Source organism: Thrips palmi, unplaced genomic scaffold (assembly GCF_012932325.1).
Source record: "Thrips palmi isolate BJ-2018 unplaced genomic scaffold, TpBJ-2018v1 HiC_scaffold_7, whole genome shotgun sequence".
NCBI classification, from domain to species: Eukaryota; Metazoa; Arthropoda; class Insecta; order Thysanoptera; family Thripidae; genus Thrips; species Thrips palmi.
In genome coordinates, this window is record NW_023144634.1 from 4,933,983 (window position 1) to 4,948,576 (window position 14,594).

Here is a 14,594-nt window from a genome sequence, read left to right on the forward strand (position 1 = left end):
AGCCCCCACGGCCAACGCCGCGGCCAAGTTGCCGGCGCCCTGCCTTCGGCTCGGTCAATTGTTGTCCAGATTCTCAAGTTCAAGCTGTGGCCCCAAGTGGCGCTAACGCCTGCACTGCAAAGGGTAGGCCAGCCCGCTGTGGACACCAGCGGGGCGGCGGTGTCTACCTCCCAGGCGCTTTGGCTACAGCTCATTGCCCGATGTGTTGCCTAAGTACTAGGCGCTCACAGCGGTGTGCGTAATACCCGCGTAAAACGCGTAATACACACGTAATACGCGTAATGTCTTTGTAATTTGTCTTATAAGTGAATGTTATTATTGAATCATTTAATGTGTAGGAAAAGCATGTGTTTTTCCAGTCATAACAGCCTATTCCTTTTCCATTTTATGTCTGTCAAAAGTTATTTGAGTAGCATTTCATGCGTTTGTACAATTATGACTGATTCCAGTTATGTGGGTTGCAAGGAATGTCTGTTGTAGGAGACTCCATAAAACATTCATCATTATTAAAATTATTATTTAAGAAATACGATAATCTGACACAGAACAGAAAACCTTCAAAATAGACTAGCATTTAAGTACACATATTACATATCAAGCAAGCTACATTACCAGAAAAGCAACGAATTGCAATCATACTGAGCGGCACTGAGAAAAAGTGAACATCAAAACTTGACTTGACTTGACTGACTTGACTTGACTAAAAATAAACTTGACAAACATTCAAAACTTGACTAAAATCGGACATATGATAAATAAAAGTCCCAGAGATAATTATTAACATTGCCGAGACAAAAAAGTTAAATAAAACAAAACCAAACAACATAAGGGAAAGAAACGTCCATACAGGTGCGACACACACTAAAACAGGCATTTTCCGCCAGACACGTAACTCAATTCTGTAAATCAAAATTGCTAGATTAATCAAACATACTTTTCGGTGATAATGAGTGAAACACAACTGCAAATTCTCAGACGTACCTGCTCTGCAGCCGCCCCCTCAGCTTCCTCCGCCACCACCATCATAAAATTGTACAATGCCTGGGTGACATTCAGGACCTGTTGGCAGAAAGAAAATTGGGCGATAAGATGAAAACAGAACACAAACACCCGCGTAGCGCCGGCAGCACGGCGGCCCGGCCCGGCCCGGTCGCTTGGGCTCGGTGGCGGCACGACGTTGCGTACAGCTACAAGGTCGCATCAAGAGGAGGGTAAAAAGTCAAGTGGGTGAAGCAATTTGAGTCCAAGACGTACAAAAGATAGCCCTGTGAGAGCAGGGTGAACCAGGGGAGGGCCGAACTCGGTATAGCTCGTGGCTTAGTGCCCCGGCCGTCGAGATGTGGTTCTACTCTGAGTACGGACGGTCTGTCCTGTACAGTGCAAGCATGGCAGTTACCGGGCCCGAAACGGCACAAGATCATATGTGATCTAGCCTCTCAAGTTCAAGTTCCATGCACGAGAGCGCCTGCGAACCTGGGGACAGGCAACCCGCAGCGCTCCGCCGCTTGACGGAACGGCTACTGGGGAAAGGGAAAGGGTGAAACATTTCCATAAACCCGGGGGGGGGTTCGGGGTGGGGGTGGTTTTTTGGGGGGCCCCCGATGCGGGGCGGGGGGGATTTGGGGGGCTGCGGCGCGGGTCTTTCCCCATTTTTTTGGGCTTTGGCGGGATCTGCCCCAATAGTAAGTTTGTCGCAATAGAGTAGTCTGTCGGAATGAAAGGGCTGTCCCGATAGGGAAATCGCCTGGTATGTCGTCCCCTTTAAAAAATCCTCCCATCGTAAGACCCCGGAATGATTGTCTGGCCCAATGAGGGACCGGGGCCTTGCTAAACGTCGCGCCCGAGGTAGGAGGAGGGTTGGAATAGCAGGCTTAATTGACCTCGCCGTGCAGCCCCTGCCGAGTGCGTCGCTTGCAAGAAATCCTTTTAAAAAGGAATGGAATTCCTTTTTCTGATAAATTGTAGGTTTCGGGGTTTTCGGGGCTTGGCTGGGCCAAAGGGGGGGGGGCCCGGGATTGGGGGGGGGCCCCCGGGGTCCCCTTTTCCCCCCCTCGGGGGCAATGGCCGCTTTCGGGCATTTGGTTCAAAAGAGTTCGGCCGGGCAAAAACGCTCCGCTAGTCCTTAAAATTCCCCTTTTCATTCCCCTTCGGCCGAACCCACACCCCAAAGGGAAAACATCCAGAACTTGGCATTCCTCGGCCGCAAGGGAATGCGGGGCCGGATCCCTGGGCACAACGCTTTAAAGCAGAGGGGTTTGTTTGCTGATTGAATTTATTTTGGTTCCCCGGTTTGAAAATACTGGTTGTCTTATTTTCTTTCCTTAAACCCCCCAAAAGGAATCCCATTCCGGGCCGGTTAAAAATTTTTGATGAAATTTTTCAGGCGGCTCTAAAAACGGGCGTCCTTGGCTAGTGACCTTAAAAGGTCTTCCTCGTTCATTCACTGCAAGGAAAACACGGGGAATCTTTCACTCACCCTTCAAACGGCAATGGCCGCATTCCGGGTCATTCTGGTATACATAAATGAGGTTTTCAGGCGGCTCTAAAAACGGGCGTCCTTGGCTAGTGACCTTAAAAGGTCTTCCTCGTTCATTCACTGCAAGGAAAACACGGGGAACTGTTAGCAGCCGAAGGAGGAAAGCATTTGATTTTTCAGACAATCTGGTGCATTACCATCGAGAACCGCAAGAACTGCGGCGGCCCGGTAAGTACACTAGTACACTCAACTGGGTTTCTTTTGAAATGCGCTCGTGTCGTCCGTGTTGTGTTCGTCGTTGGACTTGTTTATTTTTGTTGCGGTTAGTATATATTTAAATTCTTTAGAATTTAGTCCTTAGTTTCCTTTCTTGAAACTGCCGTACTGTGAATCCCTCTCCACTCCTCGGCGCCCCGGTTAACTCGTTATGTAATGAAATTCGGCGATTGCCGAAACAGGCCTACGCAGCCGCATTGCTTAGTGATGGCGTCCATCTTGTACTGAACATTTTGTGATATGTTTTGAGTTTTTCAATTCCGTGGTGTTTCCTTTATCTTATATAGTCCCTCCTCAGTGCATTATCTATGATCATAGTAACTTTTTTGAAGTGTGTAGCGGCCTCAATTGACTTTGCGGCCGAGTGGCCTAAACTCATAACCTCAACTCTGTGCCCTGTTGGTCTCTTGTTTTTCCTAAGTGAAAAAAGTTATCATTTCGCTTTTTAAAATACGTGTCCCAAACATATCAATTTGTGAATAAAAGTTGCTTTCTATTGCATAGACTCATTCTCAAAGTGTGGGGCCCCACCTCTTTTTAGTTTCTGAGTTATGGATGTTTACGCAAACTTTTAGTCGATTACCCCAAATTCTCCTAACGACACAGAAAATGGTCCCCAGCCTTTCAATTGAGGCATTTATATCTCTTTTAGTATTAGATAAAGGTGGTGCTGCCCTTTTTTTTTTATACCCTCCTTTGTTTTCCTGAAAAACAACAAATAAGAACAAAATGTGACAAGATATCTCAAATTTGAAGAAAATAAAAACAAGAGTAGGAAAGTGGCTTTCACACCTTGTACTGGGCTTATATTTCCAAATCTTTCTCCTTTCTATGTAAAGGTTCAAATGCCAGAATCTGCAAACTGCGTACCTTTCCATATGTCATAGGGAGACTTTGGAAGAAATCGACTCAAAGTTTGCGTAAAGCTCCATAGCACAAAGACCAATATGAGCTGGGTTCCTCAACTCAGGGATTGAATTCATCTATTAATGGTTGAATTTTAGCCACACATTGAAGTTCCTGTCACAAGTATTTATAGAACTTAACTTAATACTTAATATTTTTTTATCTCTTGTTCCAGATGGCTCTTGATTTTAAGGCTTGGGGCGATGTCATCACCTTCCTTAACTCCAAGGGGATGAAGGTGTTACTGGAGGCTGTTGACTCTATTATTCTATCCACCAATCTGCTCTAAGTGGTACGTTCCATTATGGACTTAGTTTTCTCACTGGCTCTTTCTTTTCCCCATCGTACGTTTGCTAATTTCTGTCTCTTATTTCTTTTCAGATCGATGATGCGTTTTGCGGGCTCCCCAACTGATCCTTCCGTTTAACTTGTGACTGAAGATTGCCTATTAGTGATCTGTGATATAATCTGTGATAAATGTTTTCATTTGACATGTAGTATTTAATTTAAAATTTTGACTCGGTTAATGATTTGTGATGTATCTGTGACTAATGTTTTCATTAAACATTCCTTTTTGGTTAAATATCTCATTTTCATTCCACAAGCCTGCCCTAGCGCCCCCCCCCCCCAAAAAAAAAAAAAAAAAAAAAGTGGAGTAAGCTTACAAGCTATTTTCTCATTCCTATAGAACAATGAAAAAGACCAATAGAGATTTGAAAACCACACCAACTGACACTCGAAGCAGCCCATTATGCATCTCAAACACCAAAACCAGTTTAATTGGCCAGGATCAACCACAATTCAGTCCAAAAACCTGGGTACCGCGGGCCAGCCGCCCGGCCGCCAGGCGGCGCGAACGCGCATTCAAACGAACGGCGCGGCCCGGGCCGACCGCGCCGTGTCGAGGTCCAGCCAAAAAGCGCGCGAACGCACCGCTAGGTGCGCTACCGTCGGCGCGCGGCCGCCGGGCCCGACGAAATTGGCGGAGCGGCTCTCTGTGTCCTGCATTTTCTCATGGGATTTCCCCTCCCCCCTCAAAAAAGGCATTTTAGGCCCTTTGGGCGCTGCGGGCGAGTCGCATAACCTTGCCCGTCTGCACGCTAAAATCTCCGTTAGTTTGACGTCTCAACGGAAACGACAACAAAAATGAGTTTTACATTGGATAATAGCCACCACCTCTTTTAGCATAGGAGCGTGACATCTTCGCGCACTTAGAAGGGAAAAAGATGAATAAAAAATCCTATACTTACGCCACGCCGGGCCCCTGTGATCTCCCTTCCTCCTGAAATCCCAGCCGCAGTCATAGCAGTACTCCATCTGAAACACAATGAACGTGTATTTAAACTTATGGTATGATTTTATTCCACGATTATGGTCAGATTCGTCTGCGCGTCTGCGCACTTCGTCTACGCGGAGCGCGCGACCCGACCCGGCCAACTCCAGCCTTCAAATCGTCGACCCTACCAGACGGTCGCCGCGCACGCCGCGCACGCCGCGCACGCCCCGCACGCCCCGCACGCCATGCTGCATGGCTGTCTGCCGGAGCTGCTGGTGCACGCAGCGGGGTCGCCCTCGGTTCGCGGCGTCTTCAGGCACTACCGCGAGGGCCGCTGACGCTGACAAGCCCTGTGGCGGCTCTTTGTTGGAGCCTTGGATAGCCTTTGGACAGCATAGGGGGCGGCCAGGGGGCCAGGAGGGGGCCAGGAGGGGGCCAACCGCGGCGGCGCGGTCCTGTTACCCCTTCAAGAAGGGCCCTGTCGACCCAAGCGTCGGCCCTTCTTGAAGGGGTAACAGGACCGCGCCGCCCCTGGCCGAAGGCTATCCAAGGCTCCAACAAAGAGCCAGGAAGCCATTGGCCAGCCATCGGCCCGAAAATAAGTGGACAAGGGCACAAAGCTGTGAGGCGAGGACAAAGGAGACCAAAGGGCGCTCGCGAGCAGGCGGGGGAAGGACCAGTTATGGTCTGTCGTTGTCCACGTGGCCACTTCCGCAAATAAGCCCGCCGCCATGGCGCTGAGTCTTGCCGCTGCTCGAAAAAAAAGAAGGTTTCTCGAAATAATTTTCAATAAAGGGTCAAATTAGGCACAAATCTGATTCTTCAGTCAGTCATAACGACAACGAGAGCTACTCAAAAGGAGAAATAGTCCGCGATTCAGGCCCTTGGGGGGTTCCGGACATTCAGATGCCGACGCAACTGAGACCTAGTTGGGTGGGGAGAAAGGCCTGTTGATGGTTTGAGTAGGTTTGAGTTGGTTTGAGAGCCCGCGCAGGCGCAGGCCGTGAAAATGGTCACGAGAACGGAGTCGCGTGGAGGCGTGGATCAAAGTGGGTATGTTTTGGTCGATCGCACGTCGCTGGGATCCCAGACGAGAACGCCAGCGTCATGGAATAGAATAGAAGTGAATGGAGAAGTACATAGCATTTCACGCGTGGCTCCGAATGCGGTCTTCTGAAACAATGGGGAAGTCCGTTGCTGCGGTGATAGCGGCCGTTCTAATTTTGACCATTTTCACTCCTGAACGGCAACCAAAAAGCTTACCCGCGAAAAAAAAAATATTGCAAAGGAGGGAACTTTAATTAACCCACAACTGTTGTCTGATACCGCACAAAGTCCTCTCCTCCATATTTACATTTACGAGTACCATTTAAAGATGGCGCGACGCGCGTAGCACTTGGCGCTGCCGCCACAGGGTGCGCTGGGAGCGCCCTTCCCCATCCCCCCCCCCCACCCGCTCCATAACCCTTTCCTTTCTCCCGTCACCTGTTGCGTCTACTGCTACTGCTGGCAGGGGGCGTGTTCGCTGTCATTACCACCCTTTCTTTAAGTTTAGTCTGGTTTCAGTTTGTTTTGCTTTGATCCGCGCTCCCCCTGTGTGTCCCCGATGAGGAAACATGCACCCGTCACGTCGGGTCCTTCGCATTCGTCGGTGATTGTTAGCGTTTCGGACACTCAGCAGTTGATAGACGAAGTCGAGGATGACGACGAGCACGAGCATGGAGGAGTTGAGGAACTGCCGTCGAGTCCTCCTATGGCCATCCCCAGAAACGGCACCTCAACTTCAATCACAGTGGCCTGCTCTTGTCCAGCACAGAGCCACTTTGCATCCTGGTTAGTTGGGTTAGGGTCGTCTGTGTTTGTGCTGATGTCTCAGAACGTTGTGGCTGGCTGTCATTTCCTTGAAAGTAGTTATTCTCAGTTGAAATCCTATGTCCAGCAAACCAGTCAATATTTTTATTTTGGTTATGGTTTGATTCACTCTGCTAGCTTACGCAGTTAGTGTTCAACGATTGTGTACGTTGTCAAAACTTTCCCCCTGAGTGTTGCTCGAGTCAAAACTCATCGTAGGGCACACCATCTGTTAAAGAACAATTGCATGCAAGAAAACGCTTTATCAAAAAAACTCATAGGCTTTAAAAGAAGTGACTTATTATAAATGGACCAATTGGTGCGTCCATTATGTTTCCAATTTTTTGCCTGTCAAAAATTTGTTACTTCCAGAGAAAAACTAAATTGTTGAATTATGAGCTTTGTCTAAGTTCTGCATGTTTTCTCACTGTCTCGTGCACATATTCTTTTGAACCAAACCCGAATCTCCTAGAATATTTGGTAATTCAGCTTACGTTTGATATCCTCACAAAATTTTATCTGCACAAGCCTTTAATGTAAGTCCCAGCTGTCACCTAAAAAAAAATTAGGTAAAATAAAGTTTTAATAAATTTAACACTTTGCAAGCAGAAACAGTATTATAGCTGCTTGAAATTAAAACAATAAACAACAAGGGGAAAACCAAAACTGGTTGTCGTTGGTGTTTACTCTGCTGTAGATGACACAGGCTCCAAAGGTCACTTGGGTGAATTTGTGCAGGACGGTGCACACTGCACTACCGGCGCGGCCGGGCGCGGCACGGCGGCACGGCGCCTCGCAAAGGCGTGGGTCTCAGTGTATGCTGACGAACGCACCGTGAGCCGACGGTGCACACTGCCGGGGGAGTGGCTGCTGCTTCTTGTTATCTTATCTGGGTGGAATGAAATTGGGCTGTGTGTGTGTAGGGTATCAGCACTCCCATTTCAGTTAACGTACTCCAGGGACTTGCGCTAAGGAGATTCTCACTGTGGCAGATATGCTTAGCTTGCCTGAGTTTTAGAAGCTGTTTTGAAAGCCGCAAGTGAATTGTTAAAATTTGTTCAAAATGACCTCTAAAGATGTGGGGACATTACTTGATTTGAGTGAGCGAACTCCATTAATGTGAGTTACATTGTTAGTGTTCCCTGTTCTAAAATTTTTCTTAGCTTCATCAATGCTTCCAAAATTTTTGTTTTAGTAGCTATGCTTGTACATTCTGTGCTTAATATTTTTCTGGTCTTGCAAGAAACTAGATTCACATTTCCCCCTCACTAGTTAATATTTTGATTTCCCTTCAATTTTTCTTTTCGTGTTTCAGTGGAAGAAATCAAGATGGAGTGTATGGTTCTCTTCCATCTAGTTCTGTCCCTGATCCGGGCCGTGATGGGAAAAGTATTATTTACTGCGTTCATGGAAAGCCAAGTGGATGTTGTCTTGTCACCAAAGCAGAAGTTGTGGAAAGCACAACATTTGGAGTTCCTTTAAGTAAGTCGGAATTTGGCACGATATGTAGTGTCTGATAGCACATTCTAATTTAATTTCTTCTGCTTGTCAGTTGAACATTGTCACAGAGGTAAACGAAAGGAGGTGGACCTTAAAGCAAGAAGGCAACTCATATTGGCTACGGTCCTCTGTACCTTGTTTATGATTGCTGAAATTGTTGGTAAGCATCTGTGAATTTAATGTTGTATTGGCTTTGGATTGTTTCGACAAAAAAAGTGGTGCGGTTTCTGTTTTAACACTTTTTTCTGTTTTGTGTAGGTGGGATTTTGTCACACAGTTTAGCTATTGCAACTGATGCTGCACACTTGCTAACAGACATTACATCTTTTTGTATATCCCTGTTTTCCTTGTGGGTTGCCAATCGTCCGTCTACTCGAAAAATGAACTTTGGATGGTAAACTTGGATTCATTCCTTAATTTTTACTTTCTGTTTCTGTCCTTGTACTCTTTTAGTCAGAATTAAAACCATCTTCATAATCAAGCTCACACATTTTTCTTTCTTTCTCAGGTATAGAGCTGAAGTTATTGGAGCATTGACGTCTGTTCTGTTAATTTGGGTAGTGACTGGCATCTTAGTTTATATGGCCATTCAGAGAATTATTACTCCACAATTTGATCTTGATCCTGTGATTATGCTCATATCATCTGGACTAGGTGTTCTCGTGAATTTGATGTATGTGTTCTTTAATAATTTGTGGGAAATATTGACATTGTTTTAAAAAAATATTTCACTTCTTTTATTCAATTCTTTTATTCTTTTAAATTTAGAATGGGTGTAGCACTTCACTCATCCCATGGCCATGGCCACAGTCATGGAGGCCACAGCCATGGAGGTAGTTCAAGTCCACGGCACAGCCATGGCTCCAACCTGACTGTAGAAAGTGAAGGCTCATCGGCTCAAACAGCTCAGATCCGCAAGCAGAATCTAAATGTGCGAGCTGCGTTTATTCATGTCGTAGGAGACTTTGTTCAAAGTATTGGTGTCTTCATTGGAGCGCTAATAATATATTTTAAGGTAAAAACTAATGCAAGATTTTCATAAACTATAAGTTTTCTTACCACATGTTCTTATGTAAGATTTCTTTTCCAGCCTACCTGGATCATAGTTGATCCTATTTGTACTTTCATTTTCTCTGCGTTGGTGCTTATAACAACAATTTCTATCATTCGAGATACTATTGTGGTTTTAATGGAAGGTATGCCCATGTTTTTTGTTTTTTTTAAATGTGTATCAATCACAAAATGAGATATTTACCTGACTAACCAAGTTTTATCCTGTCCTTCAGGTATCCCAAGAGATGTGGACTTCAATGCCGTACTTGATACCTTTATGAAAATAGACGGTGTAGTCAGAGTGCATAATCTCCGTATTTGGGCTCTAAGTCTGGAGAAAACTGCATTATCAGCTCACCTTGCCATTCGTAAGTGTTATAACGTTGTATCCATTGACAATACGTTCCTTCAATGACAGTGTGACGTTATGTACTTTTTAAATCACCCGATCTTTTACTTTCCAGGCCCTGGTGTTCATCCAAATACAGTACTGAAGACAGCTACCCGTAATATCCATTCTAATTTTAATTTCTTTGAACTGACTTTACAAATTGAAGAATTTCATCCAAATATGGAAAACTGTGAGGAATGTCATGATCTTGATGATCAATGAGCCTTTGAATTTCGCTCTCTATAAATATCTTTGAATGTCTGATCATAAAATTAAGTGAGCTTGTGGAAACCATAAATGGTCATGAAGCTCCAGGTTATTATCTCCAGTCATAATCTATAAATAGCATAGTTCCTTGAAACATTTGAAAAACAATGTGTCAGCAATTTGCAGCATATGAACAGCAGTCCTAGAAATGATTATCATTTTAAATTAGTGATATATTATTGCTCTCATCTCATCATGTCAAGTTTTATAATTTTAATCTTTGAGATGTCAATATTATGTCAATTTTATTTCAAGGTTGGTCATTGAAGACTTGGGCTGTGAACCATGAAGTTTATTGAAAAGAAATTATTATGTACATATTCTTTCTTCTTTTTAATCGCCTTGTTTTAAATCTGCTTGTGACTCAAAAGTTGCTTGTGCTCAAACTTGTGAAGACTTTAAAGCAATTTATTGTTCTTTATGCTCCCTGTGATGTTTTGTACATGTATTGAATGTGTTTAGATTTTGAAAATACAATGTTTGTTCCACTTTATGTTCTTTCAATCTCAAGCTGTACATCCCATTGCCAAAACTCGACTTGAATTGACTTGACCTACAAAGTAAAACTACAGATGGACAAGGGGTGCTTTCATGGACTCTGATCGAGTCACTTTCTCCACCATACTAATTTAACCTTGGAATGTTGGATTAGCTTGCTTGAAAAGCAGGTCCTTCGCGCCAATGCGCGCAAATGTCTCCTTTTCGTAATGTTTTTGTTTTTACGAAGCTACCAACTGCATGCCACAACTTTCCACAGTTCAATGGGTGCAGAAAGGTAACATCAAGTGTAAAATCTTTTAAAGAATACTTTGAAATTATTTTTTTTGCTTTAGAATACATTTCTTTTTTGAGAGTCAGATTAATAAACCGTTCTAGTCTCAATGTCACGGAACAAACGTTGGTGCGGTCACTTGTTTTCTTTGTACTGCGCGCCTCCTGGTGGTAGCAAGTGAAAGCTCCTTTGAAGTCGTCGTAACCGTCAAACGCCGTCAAACGTCGAAGTGTCATCAACAACGTGAAGTAAAAGTGGTGAATTTATTGTTTTCTGAAAGGTCGGTCCTGTTCTAGCTTGGCGTAGTGATTAAATGCTCTTCTGGCATTGTTGTCGGCTGTGACTGAGTACTTGCGCACTTATAGAGTGTCAAACCTGAATATTCCACTCATCGGATCGGCTACTCTTTCTCATTTGCATTGATTCCGTTATTTATTCGTTCTCAGGCCACATTTTGGCGCTTGGCAGTAGCCCCTTGATTGCTGCTTGGTTTGCCTACCTTCCACGAAGATGCGGAAGTCATCGTTTGGAGGCCGTAGGGTTAGTCAACCCTTACGAATGGATCCTGATGATATGAGGGCGAGGTAAGATTTACCCATTTTCCCACTTCCATTGTTATCTTCTTTATCTTTGTTATGATTATTTCTTTTTCCATTTGAATTGCAGTGGAAGCAGAAGGCCACCAGATGGACGAAGAGGAAGTGCAATTCCTCAGCCAGGTTTTGCCCTTAAAGGTCGACGTTCTTCGTCTGAAAATCGCAATCGTATGTCTTCTTTGCCACCCATGAAGAGGTCGAGAAGCCAAGTGAATATGAAACTTCAAACTCCCACTATTTCTTTAACTACTCCAATGCGTGAGACCAACATATTGAAATTCGGAAGTGCTCAATCTCAACGGTACAATTTTTAAGAATTGTTGTTTAATTGACTTCCCCAATTGTTGTATGCTGCTAATAATTGTGTTATTTCATTTGTACGGTCAGATCACCATTTTCTGATGGTGGTCATAGCTCACGCAAGTCCACATACAGTGGCACATCTAAGCCTAATGTCGTTGTCAAAGACACCCGGCCTTTGACTGATAAAGGTTATCAACAACAAGAAATGCAGAAGATAAATAACTTCCTTTCCACGTTTGCTGATGGGCAATCACTGGCTCCAAAAGGAATCAACCTGAAACAGCTCACCACCAAGTTATTCGTGGACATTGTCAACCACCTTCTAGGCTTCTTTGACAGCAAGATTTGTATTAACATGACCAATTACGTGAGTGAGATCCCTTTAACAATGAAAAGATGGGGTTACCCAGGGAATTTGAACACATCATGGCTCAAAACCGGTAAGCAGTTTTCTGATATGTGGTTCTGTATTATGAGTTTTTCTTTATGTAAATGTGAGCCTCCAATTTGTGTCTTTGGTTTCAGTGAATACACAGCATGCATTTCCTCATGTCCTCGGCCTTCTGTCATGGCTTGTAACTATGGCTTCTGCCATGATGAGAACAGAGATGGATGTTGTTCTCCAGGAAGCTCTCCAATGCTATGACGATGATGATGGTATTGATGAGGCTTTCCCTTATGGCAATGCTGTGGTAAATTCTTTCAACCAACATTATTGTGTTTAATTATTATTTAGAATTCCTCTCAGAATTTTGAGAAATGTCTTTGTGTTGCATTTCAGCTTTATATGGATCATCTTTTTACTCAGTATGGTTTATGGAGTAAAAATGATCATGCTGCAGAGGAGAAGGAAGAAAACAGGTTTATAGCAGACTTATGTAAGTGACCACCAGAGTTTCTTATTTACAATACATTACCTGGTTTATGTGCTCATTTAAATGTCAACAATTATGTAAATTTCTCTAATTATATCTTACAGGTAATCGGAATGGGGTGGGTCAAGAAGAATTGAGAGGAATGGAAGAAGATGTGCGCAATCTAGAGGCTCAACTTAATGATCCAAAGGAGATAGCAGAAATGGAAGCTGCAGTGGTAATGACATGTTCAAGGAGCTTTGTGCATGTGCTAGCACTGGGCCTGCTACTAGTGTAACATGAACTCGCCGCCTTTTGCTTGTCTGACTATCCTCTCTGTCTTTTCAGGAAGAGGAGAAGAAATACAATGCGTGTCTGAAAGATTACAATCTTATTCTTGACTACAAGAATCGAATGGATGAGCATCTTAACACAGCCGAAACAGAACTTGAAGAAACAAGGATGAATATTCGAGCTGAAGGCATGTATTATGTCAATTACTGTGTTGTTTAATTGCAAATGTTTTACTAATTTATTGTCTTGTGTAATGTACAGAGGAAGCTCTGCATGTTCTCCAAAACAAGATAATGGATCTCAGAGAGTTATTAAAGAGACAAGTCATGTCTGCTCAAGAAAGAGACGAATTACTGAAACAATGCAATGAAATCGCCAGTTCTATTCGTGAAAATGAAGAATATATTTCAGTTGTGTCAAATCAGATTTATGCTGATGATCTAGAAATGGCGAAAAAAAATGCAAATGTAAGTTTGGGTTGAGCACTTTGTCAGTGAGGAATGCATATAATTTCACCCCTAAATATGTTTCGTGCTTTGGTCACAGCTGAAAAAGAAGACCCAAGCATACAACAAAATTATTGTCACTGAGTCATGCTGGTTACCGGAGCTGAAAGCCTTGAAAGATGATACAAATATCTTACACCATGGAGCCGAGGATGAACTGGCTCAAAAAGATGCTTATGCTTCTCAGTTTAAGTCTGAGCTTGAGAAGAAACTTGCTGACTTAAATTCTCAAATCAAACAGCTCAAATCTGAACTTCTTCAGGTATTCTTTTGTTCTAAAATATTTTGTTTCTTGTACATTTTCAATATTGTCAATCAAGAATTCATTGTTGGTGATTTTGTGTCTCTCTTAGGTTGAAGAGAGGAAGATGACAGCTGTTCATGAACAGCAGCAGTGTCAGGATAAAGTGAAACATATCAGTGAAAACCTTAATGCAATTATGTTGCGTAGCTCTGAGGTTGGTATGTCCGTAAATTGTCATTTGCTCCTTGCAATACCTTAGTTGCTTTTGTAAAAATCTTTGACAATGTTAACAGAGGTTTTTTTTTAACTCTAGGAAGCATCAGAGATGAAGAAAACAATTGATTCTCTGAAAGAGGAGAATGAGTCTCGTGCTAATTGTGGCACTTTGGAAGAACAAAAGGCCAAATTGCAGCAACTTTATTTTAAGTAAGTTATTGTTTATGCTGTTATTGAAGTTTTCACTTTTGCATCTTTTTAATCCAAACAATGTCCCTTGTGACAGGAGAGACAATGGCAAAATTTTGATTGAGCAAAACAAACAGAAAGCCCTAGTGTTTTTCCAAAAGTCAGCTGCTATTACTCAAGGAGTCATTGATTCAGTTACAGTGAGTTATATTTTCATTTTTATTTTTTTTCCCTAAAATGAAATCAAAAATGAAATGAACTTTTGACTATTGTCTGTCTTTTCCTATCCTCTTTGCAGAGGGCTGAGGCCGAGTATGTGAGAAAACGAAATGATCTAGTCCAGAAAGCAAAGGAAAGAATTCAGAAATATTCTTCTGAAGTCAATCAGATTGATGAATAATTGTTTGGTCAATTGTACATTTTCTTAGCCTTCGATTTCGTCTTCATGCATCAACAATGTCAATAGTTAGAAAATAAGATTCTAATTTTTTATTGTTGAATTTTTTATTTGTAAATATCTTATGATTCTGGCCGGGCTGTGGTTTCTTCTTCTGCTCTCTTTTGTGATATTTCTGATTGAAAAATTTATATTTTTAGTGGAGTAATGATGACTTCTGCCTGTCT

General features: G+C 43.1%; 2 protein-coding genes and 2 long non-coding RNA genes across 7 annotated transcripts; 3 read left to right on the forward strand and 1 right to left on the reverse strand.

The window, feature by feature from the left end:
- Window positions 1-496: 496 nt before the first annotated feature.
- LOC117652375 lies at window positions 497-1,517 on the reverse strand. Of its 3 annotated transcripts, none has more exons than XR_004588157.1 (3): window positions 1,474-1,517; window positions 982-1,059; window positions 497-899 (listed from the first exon to the last, which is right to left on the reverse strand). It is a non-coding gene; the product is annotated as an uncharacterized LOC117652375 (long non-coding RNA). The 3 variants fall into 3 exon arrangements; XR_004588159.1 differs by lacking the exon at window positions 1,474-1,517 and adding an exon at window positions 1,397-1,421; XR_004588158.1 differs by lacking the exon at window positions 1,474-1,517 and adding an exon at window positions 1,255-1,352.
- A 1,047-nt stretch (window positions 1,518-2,564) lies between these two features.
- LOC117652236 lies at window positions 2,565-4,241 on the forward strand. The gene is made up of 3 exons (XR_004588144.1): window positions 2,565-2,704; window positions 3,834-3,950; window positions 4,040-4,241. It is a non-coding gene; the product is annotated as an uncharacterized LOC117652236 (long non-coding RNA).
- A 2,147-nt stretch (window positions 4,242-6,388) lies between these two features.
- LOC117652235 (zinc transporter 2-like) lies at window positions 6,389-10,489 on the forward strand. Of its 2 annotated transcripts, none has more exons than XM_034396977.1 (9): window positions 6,389-6,767; window positions 8,101-8,267; window positions 8,338-8,445; window positions 8,544-8,679; window positions 8,794-8,958; window positions 9,054-9,300; window positions 9,376-9,481; window positions 9,572-9,706; window positions 9,803-10,489. In XM_034396977.1, the coding sequence occupies exons 1-9, from the start codon at window positions 6,541-6,543 to the stop codon at window positions 9,949-9,951; spliced, it is 1,440 nt and encodes a 479-aa protein (XP_034252868.1). In that variant the 5' UTR covers window positions 6,389-6,540; the 3' UTR covers window positions 9,952-10,489. The 2 variants fall into 2 exon arrangements, with proteins under 2 accessions (XP_034252868.1, XP_034252869.1); XM_034396978.1 differs by lacking the exon at window positions 6,389-6,767 and adding an exon at window positions 7,624-7,904.
- A 408-nt stretch (window positions 10,490-10,897) lies between these two features.
- Window positions 10,898-14,500, forward strand: LOC117652233 (kinetochore protein NDC80 homolog). Its single transcript, XM_034396975.1, has 14 exons — window positions 10,898-11,048; window positions 11,215-11,352; window positions 11,435-11,665; window positions 11,752-12,107; window positions 12,193-12,359; window positions 12,449-12,545; window positions 12,647-12,759; window positions 12,870-13,002; window positions 13,077-13,282; window positions 13,362-13,583; window positions 13,675-13,779; window positions 13,879-13,991; window positions 14,068-14,170; window positions 14,269-14,500. The coding sequence occupies exons 2-14, from the start codon at window positions 11,279-11,281 to the stop codon at window positions 14,368-14,370; spliced, it is 2,022 nt and encodes a 673-aa protein (XP_034252866.1). The 5' UTR covers window positions 10,898-11,048; window positions 11,215-11,278; the 3' UTR covers window positions 14,371-14,500.
- The last annotated feature ends 94 nt before the right edge of the window (window positions 14,501-14,594 follow it).